At 41.5% G+C, this 20,944-nt stretch overlaps 1 protein-coding gene across 2 annotated transcripts in view; it reads left to right on the top strand.

The window, feature by feature from the left end:
• The window catches only part of nrn1la (neuritin 1-like a), a 69,108-nt gene that overhangs the window by 28,715 nt on the left and 19,449 nt on the right, over positions 1-20,944 (top strand). The window contains exon 1 of one of the 2 annotated variants that reach the window (XM_052061098.1): positions 20,479-20,551. The exons of the other annotated variant lie outside the window; for it this stretch is intronic. Within the exon in view, the coding sequence (XP_051917058.1) occupies positions 20,494-20,551 (58 nt within the window). The 5' untranslated portion in view covers positions 20,479-20,493. Of the gene's footprint in view, positions 1-20,478; positions 20,552-20,944 lie in introns of those variants that run through there. 2 annotated transcript variants of the gene reach the window in all.

Below are 20,944 nucleotides of genomic sequence, written 5' to 3'. Positions count from 1 at the left end.
ACACACTGAGGACTGTGTGCGTGTGTGTGTGTGTGTGGGCAGAGATCATTCAACTTTTCAGTGAGGAACCCGAACCACTTTGTGCATGCGTGCAAACACGCACAGACACACACTTTGAAAGTTGAATAGACGTTCCTGAACCAACGCCATTTGTTTAAAGGTCTTTTTAATTACTCTGTGTTTCTCTGATGGGCACGAAAGTGAGACAGCCATGTGTGTAGTCAACATTCACTATTTGTGTATGCGTGTGTGCGAGCTTCATGGGTGTTCATGCACCAAAGGGGAAATCAGGAAGAACAATCATGGTTACACGTCAATGCCTTCTTTGTCGTAAAGGAAATGACTGAAAGATATTCACAGCAATTATGTATTGCTGCTCTTTCCCTTCATCACTCTGCATTTTTTTTTGTTGTTGCTATTTTCTCACTCCTTTTTTCACTCTTCTTTTTCAGAGTACAGTACACTACTTTGAAGCAACACAAGAAAGCTGGCTTTACTATGTGTAATATTCGTCCCCTTTTCTACTTGCCAATGTCACCTTGTCAATGCGACTTCTGCAGTCTTTTCTTTGTTCAGCACCAACCTACTTGTTCTTTCCTACTCAGGCTCAATATAACCAACTTTCCCCGCACATTCCCTGTTTATTTTATCCTCTTTAAAATTATTTCAAATTATTATTATGTTTTAATCTTCATCATTTCTCTCTCTCTCTCTCTCTCTCTCTCTCTCTCTCTCTCTCTCTCTCTCTCTCTCGCTCTCTCTCAGTTATACGTGTTGGTTGGAACCTATCAAGCGGCCACATCCGTTTTAAACAGTCCAAGATAGTGAGTTATCATTCTAAAACAGGTGCAGATAACACAATTCAATGGATACTTCCCATCATATTTTGTCCAGGTCTGTTGTGGTTTTGACCAAAATGCAGGGAGGCAGGTAGGCAAGGCAACAGTGTTCTAAGAACAGAATAACTTACTATACTTTCAAAGAAACAAAAAAGACTACTTTGATATGTGGTCCTGAGTGGATAGGTATTAGATTTTTTTGTGATGCGACCACGGTCTGAATGGCCAGGTCGCATATATCCGACTGAGACGTCACCGAAAGCCCAAAATCTTCTGCACATGCCGGTCACTTTAGCCACACATATGTTCACACACCAGACAGGCTGAGCTTGCATAGACAAAGGAATCATATACAGTATCACCTAAATATCGAAATAGAGCATTAAGACTTGCAGTGCGAACCCAGCCTCTCTGTGAGGAAGTCCCCAAGGCTTGATTCACACTGCAGGTCCAAATGCTCAATTAGAATTTTTTTGTGGGGTGAAATTCACTTTTTTTTCCAGCATTCACATTGCAGAGTAAATGCGACCACACTGAAACATACACTGTGTCATCTCTAAGGGCCATGAGAAATAACATTGCCCACCCATTTCCTGATCATTACTATTCCTACAGTGAAGCATGCACGGTCGTGTCAGCTTTGTGCCGTGGGGATGTTTTTCACCAACCTGAATTGGGAGGGTATTAAGGACTAAGGGAAAGATGACTGCAGCAAAATAACGAGAGGTCTTTGATGAAAAACTGTTCCTGTACACCTCAGACTTCGTACAAGACATGGGTCAGGAGCACACTGCCAGGATAACGTAGAGCCAAGACTTGAACCTGATTCAACATCCCGGGAGAGACGTGAAATTAGCTGCACACCAACCTCTCCTATCAAACCTGATAGAGTGTGGATCATCTACGAAGGAGAATAAAAGACACTGAATGAATAAATAAATAAATAAATAAGAGTGACAGGTATGTGCTAATCAACTCAACGCAACTGTATTACTGGAGCACTTTCAAACAGCCATCGCTGCATACAAAGTGCTGTACATGGAGCAACTAACATATACAACAGTAAGCCACAAATCACCAACAAAGAACGGAGAAAGCACCAAACAGCAAAACCAAGATCAAATCTGAGTCATGTTGAGTCAAATGCCAAAGAATACAAGTGAGTTTTAAAGATGGGCAGCGAGGGGACTTGCCGAATGTTCAGTGGGAGGTCATTCCAGAAAGAAGGACCAAAAAAAAAAAAAAGCACACGTCAAAAGATGTGTTTGAGCGGGACATAAGGAAAATCTAATCCAATCAATCTATGAAAAACATATGCTGTATGTGTATGTGTATATGTATGCATGCATGTACAGGTATATGTTGCGTGTGCTAAGATTAAGATATTAGTTGACCATTTGCGTTTGTGTTGACCCGCTATTTTGGTTCAACATTAACTTGCTCGCACAAGAGACATTTTACTGGTTTACTTTACCAGATTCTCACCGGTGAAGTAGCTGAGGCTGTGAGGTCGGAGCTGAAAATTGGAGCACAGGAAGGGCAAAAACGCAGCACATGAAATCAACTCTATTTTGTGAATCCGGATGGTGTTTAATTATTTCAATTGCAATCTCCTTTGCACAATATCATTTTATGACACATCAGGGGAATCCACTCAGTTCTAGAAGATCACTGCCCAACCCCAATTTGTGAGAGCTGTAACAAAAACAAAAAAAAAAAAAAAGAGGGAAATGTTTTATTTACTGTTGAAAAAAGTACAAGTACACGGATGTCACTGGTGATCTATGTATTTGTTTTCTAATTAAAAACAGCACTAATACTGTTCCGTGGTCAATTCAAAATCAACGCACTCGAGTCTTTGGAATCGTGGATGTCTGACATGCAAAACACGGTCAAGAAAACTGATAGAGCTTGCTTGAATGCTTTTGGAAGTGAACACTGTACAAAGAAATATCCTCTGACAATACATCTTTCTAATCAGTCCCACAGTTTGGCTGACACTTGGTAAGAATCAAATAAAACCCTTTCGAATTTCAGTTCAAGACTCAGTGGAAAGAAGAATTTCTTGTCGCAGAGTGACTTGGTCAAGGGCGCACCATAGACATTGTTACATTTAGGTACAGAACATTTATACATTTATATTTATTGTATTTCTCCCTTCAGCATGGTGGGTGAACTGGAGTCTATCCTGGCTGACTTTGGGTGAGAGACAGGTACACCCTGGACTGGCCGGCGGCCTATCGTAGGGCACATGTCAGACAGCAATTCCCCCTCATATTTCACATCAAAAGAGTCCGCGTCTTCAATGAACTTTTCCAATTTGAACACCTAACTCCACAACGTGAGGCAGATATATGTACTAACCCCTATAACAACTATTGACAAACCGAAGAAAACCCTCCCTCTGCTAATAGTAACAATCACAAGGAGCATCTGCAAACACCACACAGGTTATCACTGTTGAACATCTTTTATATACGAGTGGATTTCATCTATTAATAAACTTCTTCTGAATTATAACATTCATACATTTTCCGAACCGCTTTATCCTCACTAGGGTCGCGGGGTGTGCTGGAGCCTATCCCAGCTGTAGGCAGGGGACACCCTGAATCGGTTGGCAGCCAATCGCAGGGCACACAGAGACGAACAACCATCCATGCCCGCATTCACACCTAGGGACAATTAAAAGTGTTCAACCAGCCTGTCACTGGAATGTGGGAGGAAACCGGAGTACCCGGAGAAAACCCACACAGGCCTGGAGAGAAGATGCAAACTCCACACAGGGAGGCTGGAGCCGGAATTTTACCTCTGCACTGTGAAGTCGACGTGCTAACCACTGGACTATTGTAACATTTCCAATCAAATTTAAACACAATATGAGAATCACTCCTCAATAAATATTAACACAAATGAAAATAAATCTGACTGTACCGGTCGCACTTTAATAACCCTCTTCATGTTTGTTTGTCAGTGACCACTATAGACTTAGCAGTCAGTCAGTATAATTGGCTACGCACCAACAACTTTCTTTAGGCCAGCAAAGTCTTATTACGCTGTTCTTTCTCAGTAAATCCTGCATTGAAATTTTCATGTGGGGTTAGTTAGCAGCACCTATAGAGAGCAAGACTCTCTTGTTGATGGAACCAAAAGTGCTCTGATTAAATATGGTTTCAGTGAACACACCAGCGGTCGTTTGGATGTGCAGAAAAGTGTGTAGCGCAATTTCCCTGCAAGCTCTTGTTCCAGCAGTTCAGTCCTCCTATTGATCGGACTGCCACGGATGCATAGTGTATCACCTGGTGGAGACATGATATACCCATTAGCGACATGTGGTTCCTCCACACATCTTGACAGCACTGTTTCTCTGAAAACCCGCTGGATTGGACTGAAGAACGGAGTTAATGGCCGCAAGACCTGCAGTTTTTGTGTAAAATGAACTGTTGATTATCATGACTGGATCATAAAGAGAAATCGATGAAGCTGTTATATAGTTTCTTATCCAACCCAAACGTTTTTAAATACAGCACATGTCAAACAGGCGTATTGCATTGGCTGTAATAGAAAAAGCTCTACACGAGCAATTTTTTCATTGATTTTCTTTCGTGTGCATGCTTATTAGGCCCGCCACGATTCAGACTCACATTCATACCTATGGCTTCAATAAACCATACATGGATGTTTTTTGGAACCCGCGTAAGCATGTGGATAACTTGTAAATGCCACACAGCAGATCCCGAGCTAAGATTCAAATCCCGAATCTCAGACCTCTTGAGGTAGACGTGATTACCATGAGGTAAACGCTGTGCTCCCAATGCAACCAAAGATGGGTCAGCAAATAAGTTCAAGTCAAAAGTAGGCTGCACTGTTACATATACCGGTACATGAAAAATAATTTATGTTGATGTTATGGATTATGATTCAGCCATACACAACAAGTGGCCACACAACTTAACCGAGAAAGTGTAAATTGGCTGAAGAAAATATTACTCACTGACTTCTAAATTAAATAAAAAAGTAGAAATAAAGTATCAAGGGCGGCCCGGTGGTCGACTGTTTAGCACGTTTACCTCACAGTGCAGAGGTGCAGGGTTCGATTCCGCCTCCGGCCTCCCGACGTGGAGTTTGCATGTTCTCCCCGTGTGTGCATGGGTTTTCTCCGGGTACTCCTGTTTTCTCTCACATTCCAAAAAACATGCGTGGCAGGTTAATGGAACACTCAAAATTGTCCTTAGCTGTGATTGTGAGCATGGATGGTTGTTTGTCTGTGTGTGCCCTGCGATTGTCTGGCAACTAGTTCAGGGTGTCCACCGCCTACTGCCCAAAGCCAGCTGGGATAGGCTCCAGCACCCCTCGCGACCCTTGTGATCGGAAAATGGAGGGATGTTGTATTGTATTGTATTCCCTTTAGTATAGCTCTATCTAGTGGATGCATAACATTACTATTGTGGCTTATATCATACCTGTCAACTTTTCGGAGCGTCAACCTGTATAAACTACCCAAAAAAAAAAATCCTTATAAAGAGCAAAAAATCCGTATAACATACCAAAGCATTTTATATGTCAAAATAACGGCAGAACCCCCCCCCCCCCCCCCTATATAGCGGTGCGCCCTATATATAATACTGTAATTATAGTTCATCCTTCACATTATTTTCCTCATGCTGCTTTTAGTCGGCAATTATTGGAAAGCGTAGCAATTTAAAAAAAAGTGACTGTTCTTGTTAAACAGCCTGAACTTCAGTTTTTATGCTGAGCACATTTCAGAATAAAAGAAAAAGTGACTGGAAAAGGTAGCAGCCTTAAAAATCTGAAGAGGCAGATGTAACGCTGTGTTGTTTTTATGAAAAACATGATCAAGGGTGAAATAAAAGTCAACATTTTCTGACCATTATTTCTGGGGTCAGGCATTGCAGGGTTAACAACATATTGCCTGACATTTGGCATGTCAGTCATGTGAATGGTGCCTGTCAACCTGAACAAAGATTCAAAGTAAAGAAAAGGGCTTGAATGCCCTTATTTGCTCAGGAGAGCAGACAGCAGCAAACAACCAATGGGTGACTGCATAATGTGATAGGAGGCAAAATAGCGTCGCGTCTTCGAGTCGTCCCTCTTGATAGTTAAATGCTACTCGAGTCAATTGGGAGCATGTGTCTTTGAGCAAAGTTGCTAAAATACACATCAGAGGGGTTTTCGTTGGAGGGGAATGTTTGTACAGTAGATATGAGTTTAACAAGCAGGTTAAAGTGAAACAGACTACCTGTGCTGAGTGAAATGGATTTTCTCAGAGGCTATTTGTATGGCGCGTGAAGGTCCAGGATACAAAGTGGAAGAGTGTGTTCTGATGACACTGATGACACACTGCAGAAATGTCCTGAATCAGCACTTCTGACGATAGAATAGATTGTTTCTGTGCTCATTAACATGTGCTAAGGAGTTAGGTGTTCCTTGAGGAAGATGAGCAGACACAGCCATATTTCACCACAGGGTGAATGTGGCCTGGGTGTTCTCGGATAAATTCCAGCTGTGACCTCGTGGGATGTGCTGATGAATATTCATTCTCACCCATTGCAAGACACTGTAGTCAGCAGTGGTCAAATTGTTGCCGTTGCTTACAGTGCATATCTGCCCTTTTGTCCCTTTTACCTATTGAGTACATGCCCTGCAATGCAGTGAAAGACTAGAAAGGCAATTCACATCATACCAGAATTTAAAACACACTAAAACACGAAAACTGAAGCATTCCTGCCATTAAAACCAATTTAATCAGCCGTGTCAAGGTTGAAACTAGAAAGCCCAGAGTAAACTCTGAGATGCATTTCATCTGTTTTTTGCACTGGTGTTGGAGTTTTCTCTCCTGACAGCAATTTAATGCACCACTAATATTACTGTAGGTCCCAAGCATATTCTCTATGTAACTTCTGCAAAGTTATGCTCATGACTTGTGGCCATAAATGCAAGACTGGTAAGACCACTACGCAGCTATGAATGGTTGTGGAACCTGACTAAACATACAAGTGACCATATATATACTGTATATATGGTGGTGGTCCAGTGGTCGACCTCACAGTGCGGAGGTGTCAATTCCAGCTCCGGCCTCCCTGTGTGGCGTTTGCATGTTCTCCCCGGCCTGCGTGGGTTTTGTCCGGGTAGTCCGGTTTCCTCCCACATTCCAAAAACATGCACGGCAGGCTGATGGAACGCTCTAAATTGTCCCTAGGTGTGAGAGTGGATGGTTGGCAACCGGTTCAGGGTGTCCCCCGCCTACTGCCCGAAGACGGCTGGTATAGGCTCCAGCACCCCTCGCGGCCCTTGTGAGGATAAGTGGATCGGAAAATGGATAGATAGATCGAAAGATAGATAGATAGATAGATAGATCTAAATCTAGTTTTTTTTTTTTCAATGGTAGGGTGCCGGAGCCCATCCTCGTTCCAGGGCACAATCAATCCACATCCATACCATCATTAATCCCAGGCTGCTCGCATACAAGTCAGGCGTGTGTACCACTTCCCATCAGCGACTAATTCTAAAATCGATTAGATTATATTTCCCCATGTTATTATAGAAGAAAACTTTTTTTCAATGGAGGAGCTGTGGTCTTCTTCTCCCTTTTCCCCTCCTTAAACATAAAGTACAATAAATAGTTATCATATTTTTTAAGTCTTTTATTTACTTACTATGCATGATATTAATTTTTAACCACACACTGGTGACACCGATATATAACACCGATTCAGAGCTGGAACGCGTTACCTGTATTTCCATTTAATGATCTTAATTTAGGAATGTTTCAGATTACAAACGGGCTCACGGAACCAATTATGTTCGTAAATCAAGGTTCCACTTTGTAATGGTCTCATTGTGGGATTGATTAGGGGTGACTTAAATACAGCTGCATGAGTGCAAGCCTTTGAAGGATGCTGTTTTGAGTAATTCTTGGGACTCCAGGGACAAGCAGGTTCAAATACTTGCTTGCAGCTCATCTTTTTTTTTTTACTGCTTTTTCAATACAATGCAGTTTCCCGAAAGACCCTTTGCTTAATATGCCCTGCTCATAAAATAAAACAAACAAACAAAACAAAACAAAAAAACAAAAAACGATCTGTTCCTTGAGTTCGACATTCTTACTAAAAATTGAGCTTTGGATTGGTTTCAGATAGCTTCATGAATTTTGTTGAACGAACCAAATGCATCGCAGTGTAATCACTGTATTGCTTCCAAACATTGGTGTTGCTCTGAGACATTTTCAACTTTCAGGCATACTCTCCGCTCAATACATGTGAGGAACTATAAATAGTTCATGGGAAAACAGGAGAAAGTAAAAGGATTAGAATGAGTGGACATAAGAGAAATATAAAAACACTCAAAATCTTTTCTTCCTTTCCCATGGTTACTTTCAACTCCATGTTAAATGTACAAGAACACGCCTTGCTTGACAAGCTAAATCCCTAAAAATCCTCAATTTCTACATCTCTGCAGACTTTTTCATCCCGGTCGTCTGGCAACAGCATATCTCATAAAAATTATATGAATTACACTTTAACCACGACTGTGAAGTGGTCCCGTATCGATAAAACATGAGCAGCAATTTAAAGACTTGTCATCCGAGGGGGATGAAAGTAGTTCTGCGTGGGAGGAAGGTCTTCCTAATCTGGCTTCACATGACTGAAAAAAAAGTTCATGAAGAATTCCGAACACATATTGAGGCACCTGCTGATTGTGCACAGTCTATTTTCATAATAATTTATTTCTGTCTTTCACAAGACATTGTAAAAACACCAGAAACACACATGGGTGTTAATTGAAAAAAGGTAGTAGAAGCAGGGATGACAATGGATGAGATTTTTCAAATTCCATTATCATTTCTCTATCATATGTTTTAGATATATCCATCAATCCAACCATTTTCTAATCCGCTTAATCCTCACAAGGGTCCCAGGGTGTGCTGGAGCCTATCCCAGCTGTCTAAGGGCAGTAGGTGGGGGACACCCTGAACCGGTTGCCAGCCAATCGCAGGGCACACAGAGACGAATAACCATCCGCGCTCATACTCACACCTACGGACAATTTGGAGTGTTCAATCAGACGGCCCTGCATGTTTTTGGAATGTGGGAAGAAACCGGAGTACCCGGAGAAAACCCATGCAGTCACGTGCAAATTCCACATAGGAAGGCCGGAGCCGGAATCGAACTCAGTCACCTATCGACCTCCAGGCCGCCTAAATTATTCCCAATTTGTGAAAAATTGTCTCCATAGCAAAAGTTGTCATAGTTTCACATCACTTTTTATTTATGTATTTATTTATTTATATACCGGTACATAGTTTTTGGTCTGTGTCCGCAGGCTACTGGAGAGGCACCGATAACATGGAGGTATCTCTATCATTTAGAGATGGATTGACAGCTCAAGAAAAATAGCTGCAGGTCTAATCAATTTGAATCTGTTCCTTGCATATGTGCTTGTCAGGTGAGGAGAGCAGCAGGCATCAGCAGCATTTCAGTCCAGTCAGCATGTGATCTTGCCAGCCTCTGCACAAGCGAACTCATGAATAGATCAGTACCGTGGGTGTTAGTCTGCATGCATGTATCAAGACGCCATCTGTACAAAAAGCCAAATTACAGCTGTGATGTTGGCGACACCATTCCACATTTTAAAGTGCAACCACTAGAAGAATAAGTGAAACTGTAGCTGATGTTCATGCAGATGTTCCTGAAATGCAGTTCAAATTAGAAGACATAAACTAACCGTGGACAGTAATGCACTTGAGTTGACAGGGACTAGTTTCAGATTGCAACAGCATTACTGAGAAAGGTGATTTGTTGGCTTGTTGATGAAGTGCTGCATCCATGACCGAAAGCACGATAGGTCTTTGAACGGGCGTGTCTTTTTTTTCATCCACACTTTGGACTAGTATTTGCCAGTCGCCTGTTTTTGTCCCGATTTAGCCCCTTCCCAACCAATAATGTCAAACATCCGACAAAAGTATAAAGTATACTGTAAGTCCGGATAATAGGGATCAAAACCAGTCGCGGCCAACAATCTTAAATAAATGAATGTATTCAATATTCAGGTTAGAAAATGCTTATGTGTGGAGGGGAAGCCGAGTTCTGTGACGTGATGCAATGTGGCCAATCAAAAAGGTTGTCTGACTTGAAGCGAAGAAATGCCAGACTATAAAACAAAGTAATATCCGACCCGATGTTCAGCCATGCGTTTTATGAACCGCTTATCTTCCCTCACACAGGTCGCGGGAGTGCTGGAGGCCCTTCCAGCTGTCGATGGGCCGCAGGGACGGAGCCCCAAAGTTAGCATGGATGAAAATGGATCTCTTGCAATGATTGTGATATATAGACAGTACATATTTTAATTCACACTCTGCATACAATGTGAAAAAAACATTCATCCATTCACATTTCAGTTTCTGCCAGAATTTTTTTTCAACCAAACCTTGTGGCATTTTCTTGAGGTTAAATGGAACATTCTAGACAAGCACGAAGGGGATGTTTCTCCATCGCAGTGTTTCTCTTAAAAAGCTACCACTGACCTTGCTTCACAGCTTTATAAAGGATCAACATGCACCAGTTATGCAGCGTGCCCCCGGGTTTTACTTTGTCAATTTTGAGGTCTTGAATGTGATATAAACTTGGGCTCTTTACCCCATTAGGGTTGGTGTATCCCTCCACACTGCAGCATTTCAGTCTTATTTCACACAATAAAGTCAAGGGAGTGAGATGAATTGCCCTCCCCTTTGGGTGTGGCCATGTTTCTATGTTATGAAGTGCATCAATCAAAAGAAATCTAAATGTCCGGCAAACTGGCTTTTGATCAAACGTCACTTACGCCGTATGGTTGTATGATGAGGACAACGAGAACCTGTCGTTATCCTAAACAAAGAAGACATTGTAGAAATCATCAACGTTTGAATTGCTTTTACCAATATATATTAGGGGTGTGGAAAATAATCGATATTAATCGATACATCGATGCGCACGTCCGCGATCCGAGTGCATCGGCTCATTCACTGGGTACGATGCGATTGACGGGTGAAATCGCGATTCATCACGATGCATTGATGGGTATTAGGGGTGTGGAAAATAATCGGTAAAATCCGATTCTAGCAACCGTTTTGACGGGTGAAATCGCGATTCATCACGATGCATTTGGTGGGTATCGGTAAAATCCGATTCTAGCAACCGTTTTTTTCATGTTAAACGTCACCTATTTGCCCTTTCCTAGGCGCAATTAATGCACCATCATTGTTTTGTGTTTTGTGTTGAATACGGACGGTACACAACTAGCGAAACATGGAAGTTAGCGCAAGCAGCAGCGAGGAATCTATTATATTTAATGCACCCGCAACATTCAAATCCTATGTTTGGAAATACTTCGGCTTCGAAAAAAAAGACGGAAAGCTTGATAAAACATTCGTAATTTGCAGGGAATGCCGCACCAAGAAGCCATACAACGGCAACACCACCAACATGCAGACCCACTTAAAACGATGGCACCACATCACCGACAAGTTTCCCTCCCGCTCCCCCGCTTCCACGCCCAGTTCCTCGTCGGACACCGGAGAAACTCTTGGTAAACCAGGTCATGATCAGAAAAAAATTGCCTCTTATTTTGGGAGTCCCCTTGCAACTCACTGTGACCGCGCAATGGCTATAACTGAGATCACTGCTTATTTCATATGCAAAGACCTCCAGCCTTAGCGTGGTGGACAACGAGGGTTTCAGACAGCTCGTGCATGTTTTGGAACCCAGGTATAAAATACCAGACAGGTCTGTGTTCACTTACAAACATATTCCCGATGTGTACAACAAAGTGAGATTACTGTGTCGCTGAACAGTGCGCAAAGAGTTGCACTTACAGTGGATGGGTGGACATCTTGCGCTAGAGATTCATATACATATATATATTATTATTATATTTCATATAAGACACTCAGTGAGAATAGTCTGTTTGTGTTTACACTATAGCAACAGCTGTGAGTCTCAGGTGCCAAATTGTTTACATTTTCTTTGCACAAAACCCAATTGTGAAAGGGCTTAAATAAGTTGTTTTACAAGTTCTACTCTTTATAAGGAATAAAGTGGTATCCTTTTTGTAATACCATACTGAATTCCATCTTTTTAAAAGCTTTTTTTCTTTGCTTATTTGCATCATGTTTAATTGCACAATATCGCAACAAATTGCATTGTATCGTATCGGATCGCATTGATTTGAACTTAATGTGTATCGAATCGTATCGCATCGTGACGACGGTGAATCGTATCGCATCGTATCGCCAGAAAATTCTATGTATCGTTTAAGTATCGCATCGCTGGCAGTGGATCGTGATGTGTATCGAATCGTCTTCAGTGCTGAGATTCACATCCCTAATATATATGTGACGGGGGTCACAACTATGATGGTCTCGAGCTCCACGTCGCTGCCGCTTCAAGAATACCAGACACTAAGATGTGGCTTTTCCCTTTTTTTATTGTCTGGGGCTTTTCAGGCTTTTCAGTCTAGAAAATAACCTGTGACTTCCCTGGTAGCTCTGCCTGAACTACGGCGGGAAGCTGGTGCCATACCGTGCGCTGTTGCGTCACTTCCGTCATAAATTAATAAACGCAATATATCACTTCGTTACATATATATCCATTTATAATAATTTTATTTGACAATTTGTCCGCTGCATTCTCCACATGCACAGATATGCACATAAATTCCTCCCATTCATTTTCCAAAGTGCTTATCCTGTTGAGGTTCACGTGTAGTCTACCCTAGTGGACAAAAGCGGGCAAAAGGCACTCCACACACTGGACTGGTCGCCAGTCATTCACGATCTGGAGACAGACAACCATTTACACTCACATTCACAGCGGCCGGGTGTGGGAGTTAAACCTGAGCCGCCTGCACAGAAGTCAGGCGACTGGACAGGTCCTTCTGTCTTCAGGTCAAAAGATCTGCTTTGTTTGGGTGCTTTGATTTAATTTTTGAAATTGAAAAAGGTAACGTTTTAAGTCAATTTGAGGATTTTTCTGTTGCAAATGTTGAAATAGCTCTTAAGCATTGTCGTTCCTCTTCAAGGACCTGAGTGATCAAATACAGTTACGACAAGGCATGTATTGTATTGTATTGTAAGGTCACGAGCAAAGACATTTGTTTTGAAACGTTACTTTCAAAAGTTTTGAGTTGGATTTGCTTTTGGAAGAATTAATTGTCACATATGTCTTCAGTCACTGCTCTTCAAGTTTTGACTCTTGACTGACGATGTGAGTTGAATGATTTCGCTATCAGTGTTTGCAAGTGCAGATTAATAAGCATGCAGGTATCAGTGGAATGTTTAAGTGACGCTCCTCACATTTTTTGTCAGTGTCAAAAGTCAGTGATGTTATTTTTGCACGTTGAGACATACAGGGACCCAAAAATAAACATCACGTAAAATAAGCAAATGCACCGACAGTATAATGTCCTGTAGACCCCTTTTGGGATTATTTTCTTGGAAAAAAGAAAATACATAGCAATAAGGAACCCCCCTCCCCCACACAAACACATAATTAGCATTTGTTATCCTGATTCCTGATATACCAAACTACAGTCTGCAGTGAGATCAATATTTGCTAACCTCACTGCACTGAAACAATTCCATAAGATTAGCAATTAGCCATGCAGCTCATCAGCCTCTACATCTTCATCTATTTTTTTTAATCCCCTAATCCCCTCTTTGTAAGAACAATCAAGTCTGCAAGACATAAAGATTCTGCTTGCTTTGCTGCTACCTGGTTTTAGTTAAGATATTAAATATTAGTACAAGCACACAGGCAAAAAAATTGATCAGCAGTCCTGCATGAGATCTGCCTGCATCCTTATACCCCACAAATGTGTTTCGTTGTATTTGTGGTCAGCACATTATTACACACCTGTCAATTCATACGGTTTAGCCATAGTTCATGCGGATTTTGTGGTGAATCTTACGTATAAGGCCGTATCGCACAAATCATACGGATTCTGAAAATTTCCATTTTTTTTTCACCAACTCCAAATCATTTTAAGTTGGTGAAAAAAGTAACGCAAGAATACAACTCTGAACACAGTAACGCCACTAAGTAGAATGATGATTAGACATTAACCAGACATTGCATTATGGAGATCTACAATCATAGAATTTTTTTTCTGCCGTTATTTTGACATATAAAATGCTTTGGTATGTTATAAGGATTTTTTGCTCTATATAAGGATTTTTTTGGTAGTTTATGCAGGTTAGCGCCCCCGAAAAGTTGACGGGCATCTTATTATACATTTGTTTACTGCCTTTTTTTCCATGCAGACCTATTAAGACCCTTTTTCCTACATTTGTTATGATACAAAACAACAAAAGACAAAGCAACAACACCAAGTTTTATATTTTTACACATGTACAATAATACCAAACGTGGTGTTGTCTTCTGTAAATATGTGGGTTCAACAGTGGTTCATTTACCAGCAAGTTATTAATTTATTTCACACACTTCCACTCATGGCCTTCAAAATAAAATCATACCGGCAAACCATTGCACAACATCACCCCGACCCATTATTTATTTATTTATTTGAAATAGGAAAAACATTTCACACCGGTGCCATAAAATCGTTTTTTTCTTCCTCTTTTACTTTTGAAATAACGAAGTGAACATTTGTATCACATTTCAACTCTGGAAATGTTCTTTATTTATTTATTTGTGCATGTAAATACCCGGTACTTCATTTTTTTCTACTTTCTTCCCTCTAAATTTGCTGCTGTAGATTGCGAATTTCTCCACTGTGAGACAAATATAGGTTTTCTAATCTTATTTTATCCTTCCACTATTAGCGTTATAATACACTAAAAAGAACTTCAATACACAAAGTACCTTCCACCCCCCCCCCCACCCCCGCCCCCCCACAACCCCCACGCACACACACACACACACGCGCTAAAAGTCTAGTCTATGCGGGTTTCAACACCTCTCTAACAAACCTACCGGTAGTTCCGGCGGAAGGGTATTTAATGACTGCTCAGACATTCTGAACTTTCAGGCAATGTTGAAGAGAGAGTTATCTGCTTTTCCCTCTCTCTCGGTACAATAGCATTATCGGCTGCTTCTTGACGAAATAAAGAAGAGTGTTGGGTGATACGAGTTCCAAGCCTGCAGTCCATAAGTAACTGGGGGGGCTGTAATCGTTAGCCAATGGTGTATATGCTCTATATGATAAGAGTGCAAGATATGGGTCACCCGCTTTTATCAGTAAAACTTATCAGAATGTATTTTCAACCTATACCAGTGGTCCTCAACTAGAAATGCTGTGGTCCACTTTTTTTTTTTTTTAATAAGACCAAGGTCCGGTCCCATGCACGGCGGTCATGGGGAGCAGGGCTATATGCCCATTTAGTATGGTCAAGCCAAGCTTATACAAATCAACACTCCTCACAACCAACCAATAATAGGGTGCATGAAAATAACAATTATTCACTTTGCCAGTACACAGCAAATAATGAGAGGTATAGTGTTGAGGCACAGGAACTCTTTTATTTTGTTAAGTTGTGCCTCTTTAATAATAGAAATAGCCCTTTTAGGGAAATAAGACATTTTTACTTTAACTTTGTTAAACAGTAGTTGTCTTTTTTCCCTTAATTTAACAAAAACAAAACAAAATACTAATTTTACCAAAATAAATGCTAAACATGAAAACAAAAATATCCTTTTCATTTGTACAATTCCCCTTTTCACATCCCCTCTGAAATCACTTAAAAAATATATCAGAAGAGGAGTTAAGAACCATTTTAAATACTGACACAAGGGGGCACAGGAATGTGCAGTGCTTTTCTTACACTAAAGGTGAATGCAAATATTATTTGAAGACGCCATTGTGATGTTCATTTCCCATGTTGCGGTGTTATGTTATTAAACAGCTGCTAAGATCCCCGATGTAGACGGGAGCAGAACTGCACACAATCGAAACCTCCCGCGATTCGTTTTGTCTAATTGTCCGTGTGCGGCTCTCCTGGGCTGAAGCTGTGAGCACACTGTGGGGTCGCGCATGCGTCTGTTTCCTGACACAATCATCCATTTTGAATGGGTGTGTTTTGGGATAGACGCGTGATGACGCTTATGTATGGACACACCTTAAGTTCAGAGGAGCCAATCAGCGCATCGTATACGCTGACGCAAACGTATGGCCACACCTTCAGTTCAGAGGAGCCAATCAGCGCATCTTATCGCCGACATGCCCTGGTCAGCCAGGGTCTCCAGTGAGTCAAACATTATACACGCAAAGTCGCGCTGCCGCGGTCCTCTGCATTATTTCTGTTAGTGCACTCAAAGAATACAACGGATAATTTTAACAAGCGATCGCGGTAATGCTCAGATTATAGTTCACAAATGTAAAATGTATAACGTAAAAATCACTTTATAAATTATTATTTTATACAATTTGCCGAGAGTCCGAACAGGGGAGGCCCGGACAGAGGAGGTCGGCGGTCCGGGCGTGGATCGCGGTCCGCCAGTTGAGGAAGGGGATCTATACTATTGATTTATTTAGAAAAATCTGCAAATCTTTGAACAGCAAATTGGGAGCCATTTTCGCCAAAGACTATCTCAGGTATGTCATGTCAAAATGTAGACTTATAATTTACGATCATATCCTCGGATCTTGTCGGTGTTTATTCAGCAATCTCCACTTAGCTCAAGTATTAGTCCACTTCTAGAAGATAATTTGAATTGTCAAACATGAATAAATCTGCTGTCAATTTTTGCCACGGTCTCTGGAAGCACGCTGATGAACAGCAGATCAAGCGGGTGGACGCATTCTTTAATGCATGTTGTGCAATTTGTTACCATCTTTTTTTGGTGGATGATCAGACCGCGGCCGGCCACAGCACCACTTCTCTGGTCTGCTCCTGTCTATTCCTTGATGTCCCTCACTTTGAACAAAGCAGGCTGACTCAAATATGCTGTTTTCGCAGGCATAATAAGTGTTTATGTGCTACTGAGGTTAAAGGGTCCCATAGCCCAAAATACAGTTGGCTGCTATGCACAATTTAAGTTTCAGTAAAACCAATTGACTGTTTATTATCATGTGAATGTCTTAAAAGCTCAAGTGTGCTTTGCTTTTGTCCTTTTCTTCTTTTTCAATGATGTAGCGAGATTTGTCAGACACTTTCCATGTTTAAAGGAAGAGGGATGTGCTTGAATTTGCACTTGGAGGTCTTTTTCATGAACGGCCCATGTATAAAAACAAGGTATGATGCCCTATATTGTTTAGTTCTTACCTTTGTTTTCCAAAGTGCAACACTTATAAGTGGTTGAATCATGTCAAATGTGTGTGGTTGAACCAAATCGTTCAATAAATCCAGAGGAAGGAGCAAATAATGTAAATGAGGCCATCTAGGGAGTGGACGATTTATTGATATAGCTGTCAGTATAATGGACCGCATATTGCGCCATCCCACCCATCATGGCAGACAATCAACAGCTTGGCTCTGGATGGACAAAAAGTGATTTGAATTTGAAGGAACAATTTTCCCTCAATATCTGATCTCTCTTGCCTTATTCTGTTCTAAGTTTTCCATGCCTGCTCTAAACCAGGCTGGAAATTGCATGCCCATCACGAAAGAGGTGATAAATATGACTTTATTATTGGAATTATTCTGGAATATCGGCATTAAACCATCTATACAAAGTTATACTAATGCCCAGGTTTGATTGAACTTGATGAAGAGTGAAGCCAATAATCTTTAGAGTAACTGAGCAATCCTGCTTAAAATCAATAGGGGGGGGGGCACTTATGGAAATGGAGGAAGGGACTGGTTTATTAAATATTAAACATTATCTATCAGTTCTGTTGTTGCAGCCAATGACCCAATTTAGCATCTCCTGTTCATCTGCCAGCATCAAACTGGGCATACACTTGCCACGACAACAATGTTTTGGTACACTCACACTTTTCCGGAGAGTTAACCGTGTCACTGTTAAGGTCCGGCAGGGTTGATGACCCAATTGCTGGGAAGCAAGCCTGGAGTGCTCTTGGCATTTCAGTAATGCAAAAAAAGGAAAACAATGATCCCCAAAACATATTTAGTAATATCTTAACTCTCAAAAGCAGATATAAAGTAATAAACTATCAGACTAAACTCACCCTGACAAGGGGACACACAAACAATCAACCGACGACGAGGACTGAAAGAAATCAGGGAACTGATGCTGCATTCGAGGAAAGTGGGAAGTTAGAGTTTTCCAACCTCCAACCAGGAAAAGTACACAGTAACGCCCCTCTGAACTGGGAGGTCAGAGTTGCAAAGCTGGAAAAAAAAAGGACCACAACTTCACTGACAAGGTTGAATCTGACGTCACTTGAACCCCCGCCCCCGTGGGGACGGATAGCGTGAATGGCAAAATATAATTTTGCATTTCTTCTTTAGCCTTTTTTATTTTTTACATTTATTTGAAATTTATTTTATAATATATATATATATATATATATATATATATATATATATATATATATATATATATTGTAATTATTGAGTTAAAGTAACGAAATTGGCCTCAAAATGTTGGATTCTGTCAAAGTTATTTAAGGAGCTGTCTTAAATCTGTCAGAAGCGAGACTCACTATTTCAACATTTAATTGACATTTCCACAGGCGATCTTTAACATGGACATAAAGGACCACGTCTTCTGATTTTGAGGAGTAAGGTGCCTTGCTTGAGGACACCTTATTCAGGGGAATTGTAGGGGTGGTTGAAGGGTGCATCTGCGTAGTGAAGCTCATTTCCAAAGCTTTTTGTACCACATCAGCTCTACAGGAAGGCCAGTTCTGTCCTGGGTTGCTCCCTTGACACTATGGAGGAGGTGGGCAACAGAAGGATGCTAACTAAGCTAAAAGCTATGATGGCCAGTCCCTCCCACCCCCTCCAGCCCGCCCTGACAGCACTTGGTAGCTCCTTCAGCCAGAGACTGTTACACCCGCGCTGCAAGAAGGAGAGATACCGACGCTCGTTCCTACCGACTGCTGTCAGGCTGCTGAATAAAAAATAACAATCATAATAATAATAATAATTAAATGATGTGAGGCGGCCCGGTAAGCCAGTGGTTAGCACGTCGGCTTCACAGTGCAGAGGTACCGGGTTCGATTCCAGCTCCAGCCTCCCTGTGTGGAGTTTGCATGTTCTCCCCGGGCCTGCGTGGGTTTTCTCCGGGTGCTCCGGTTTCCTCCCACATTCCAAAAATATGCGTGGCAGGCTGATTGAACACTCTAAATTGTCCCTAGGTGTGAGTGTGAGTGCGAATGGTTGTTCGTCTGTGTGCCCTGCGATTGGCTGGCAACCGATTCAGGGTGTCCCCCGCCTACTGCCCGGAGACAGCTGGGATAGGCTCCAGCACCCACCGCGACCCTAGTGAGGATCAAGCGGTTAGGAAGATGAATGAATAAATGATGTGAAGGAAAATTGTAAATAGTACTGCGATTTATCCATTTTGTGTTCATATTGCATTTAATTGAAAGATGTTTGTTGTTTTTTTCTCTTTCTTCTTTCTTCTTTCTACATACATTCTTGCTGCTGGAGGCTGTAAATTTCCCCAGTGTGGGACGAATAAAGGATATCTTATCTTATCTGTCTCATGAGCTCATACCTGCTGAATGGTTTCTGTGAGCTGCGACGACTGACACCTGCTAGGCTATTATGTAACGTGTTGCAACATATTCATAAGACGATGTGTTTTTAATTGTCATCATTCCTCATTCTTTCACCTCAGCCCTCTCTGGTTGATTTTTTCTGGCACACTTCAAACCTTGCAAATCAACCGGCAGCTATTCAATGGTGTGTGCTGCCTGTCGGCAGACGTGAACTTCCAGATGAGTGAGTTAGGAGATGAATTGTGACGTGAATAAACACACATTCAGTGCACCTCTTCAGCGGCCTTGCACATGAGGTGATGGCACAAAGATGATCAAATTTTCACTGTCAATTGAATGTTTTAGTTTCTTTTTATAAACGTGTCATGTCACAGTTGTGAGTAAAGAAGTGTTTTGTTTATCCATCGATGTGCTTTCTCCTTGTTTAAGCTCCAGACTTGAGCACTATTCATTTGAGAAACTACTTGAGTAAATGTGTTTCTTAATTGAAGGGAGGATGAGGAATATGAGTTCAATGAAAGGAAGAAAAAATTGTGTGATGGTAAAATCTTTTTATTTAGTCATTTTACCACTGCTGCGCAGAGTCCTTGCAGGCCTTTACTCGAAAGCGGAAAAAAAAAAGGATCATCTTAATCAAACAGCATTGCATTTTCTCCCAGAAGAGAGATGCTCCTCTGCATGAAATGCGAGGCTGCTCTGATAGTAGAACACAGAAATTAATTTGATCAGTTTAAAAACACGGTGAGTGGTTTGCACGCTTGCCTCACATTTCTTTGGGGGCTGGAATCTCTATTCCAGTCTTTCTGTTTGGACTTGGCATGTTTGAATCAAGGGCACCCGAGCTGCCGCCCACTTTCCAAAATGGGTGTGACTCCTTATTTTGTGCTGTGTTCGTGTGTAAGCGCTGCATGTACTTTAAAGGCGTTTTAGTGGGAAGCTTTTAAAGCCACAGTCACCAGCAGCCGTGACAATTCACTCTGACGGATAACAACGTGCAATTTGGTGCGGCTGCTTCATGAAGTTTGTATGGCAAGAATTCCAAGACCCCAAAGCCACACGCGAATTAATATCGGGTCAAATGACACCATGTTTGTCATAGCCTTTTAATTTTGCGGTTCATATTGTCAGCATCAGCAGGGAGCTCTTTCAGAACGAAAGTTTATTGGAGCTAGAGATGATAGAATCCTCACACAGGAGAAAATGGATTTCCACTGGGATAAACAGTTCTACTGTGTTCAGTGCCAAACTGCAAATCGTAGATTCCCATCTCCTCTACTTGAACCGCACCGTGCATGGCCCTACACTGGGGCAAGGGGGAGCTATAGCCCCATCAGAAATCTGTCTCGCCTCGCTTCACCCCCCTACCCCCAGGCAATTTATCTATGTCTATATTTATTTCAAATTCACAAGTAAGTAGCCATTGTGTTCCAATACAATTTCTGTTTCAGTGTTTGTGCTGCAGCTGT

Source organism: Hippocampus zosterae, chromosome 3 (genome assembly GCF_025434085.1).
Source record: "Hippocampus zosterae strain Florida chromosome 3, ASM2543408v3, whole genome shotgun sequence".
In the NCBI taxonomy this organism is placed as follows: Eukaryota; Metazoa; Chordata; class Actinopteri; order Syngnathiformes; family Syngnathidae; genus Hippocampus; species Hippocampus zosterae.
Note: the sequence above shows the minus strand (reverse complement) of the source record. Positions and strands in the feature narration are given on the sequence as shown.